Source organism: Penaeus monodon, chromosome 28 (genome assembly GCF_015228065.2).
Source record: "Penaeus monodon isolate SGIC_2016 chromosome 28, NSTDA_Pmon_1, whole genome shotgun sequence".
Lineage (NCBI taxonomy): Eukaryota > Metazoa > Arthropoda > Malacostraca > Decapoda > Penaeidae > Penaeus > Penaeus monodon.
Window position 1 is genome coordinate 4,296,943 of NC_051413.1, and position 206 is coordinate 4,297,148.

At 41.7% G+C, this 206-nt stretch overlaps 1 protein-coding gene across 1 annotated transcript in view; it reads left to right on the forward strand.

Moving 5' to 3' along the window:
• LOC119591300 (laminin subunit gamma-1-like) overlaps positions 1 to 206 on the forward strand; it is an 83,409-nt gene that overhangs the window by 80,887 nt on the left and 2,316 nt on the right. The window contains exon 22 of the mRNA XM_037940028.1: positions 48 to 186. Within this exon, the coding sequence (XP_037795956.1) occupies positions 48 to 186 (139 nt within the window). The remainder of the gene's footprint in view (positions 1 to 47; positions 187 to 206) is intronic.

Genomic DNA, 206 nt, shown 5'->3' on the forward strand with positions numbered 1-206 from the left:
GTCAGTTTAAGTGTTATTTTAAAAATTTATATACATTTTAATTGTTACATTACAGAATGCACAGATCTATTTGGATGTCCAGGGCAATGATGCTCTAAGCAAGGCTATTGACCGCTCCAACCAGTTTGGACAGCAGTCAGAGCGCATGTCCAAGATTGCTCGGGAAGCTCGTCTCCTAGCTGATGAGTATGTCCTCTCTGCGTCTA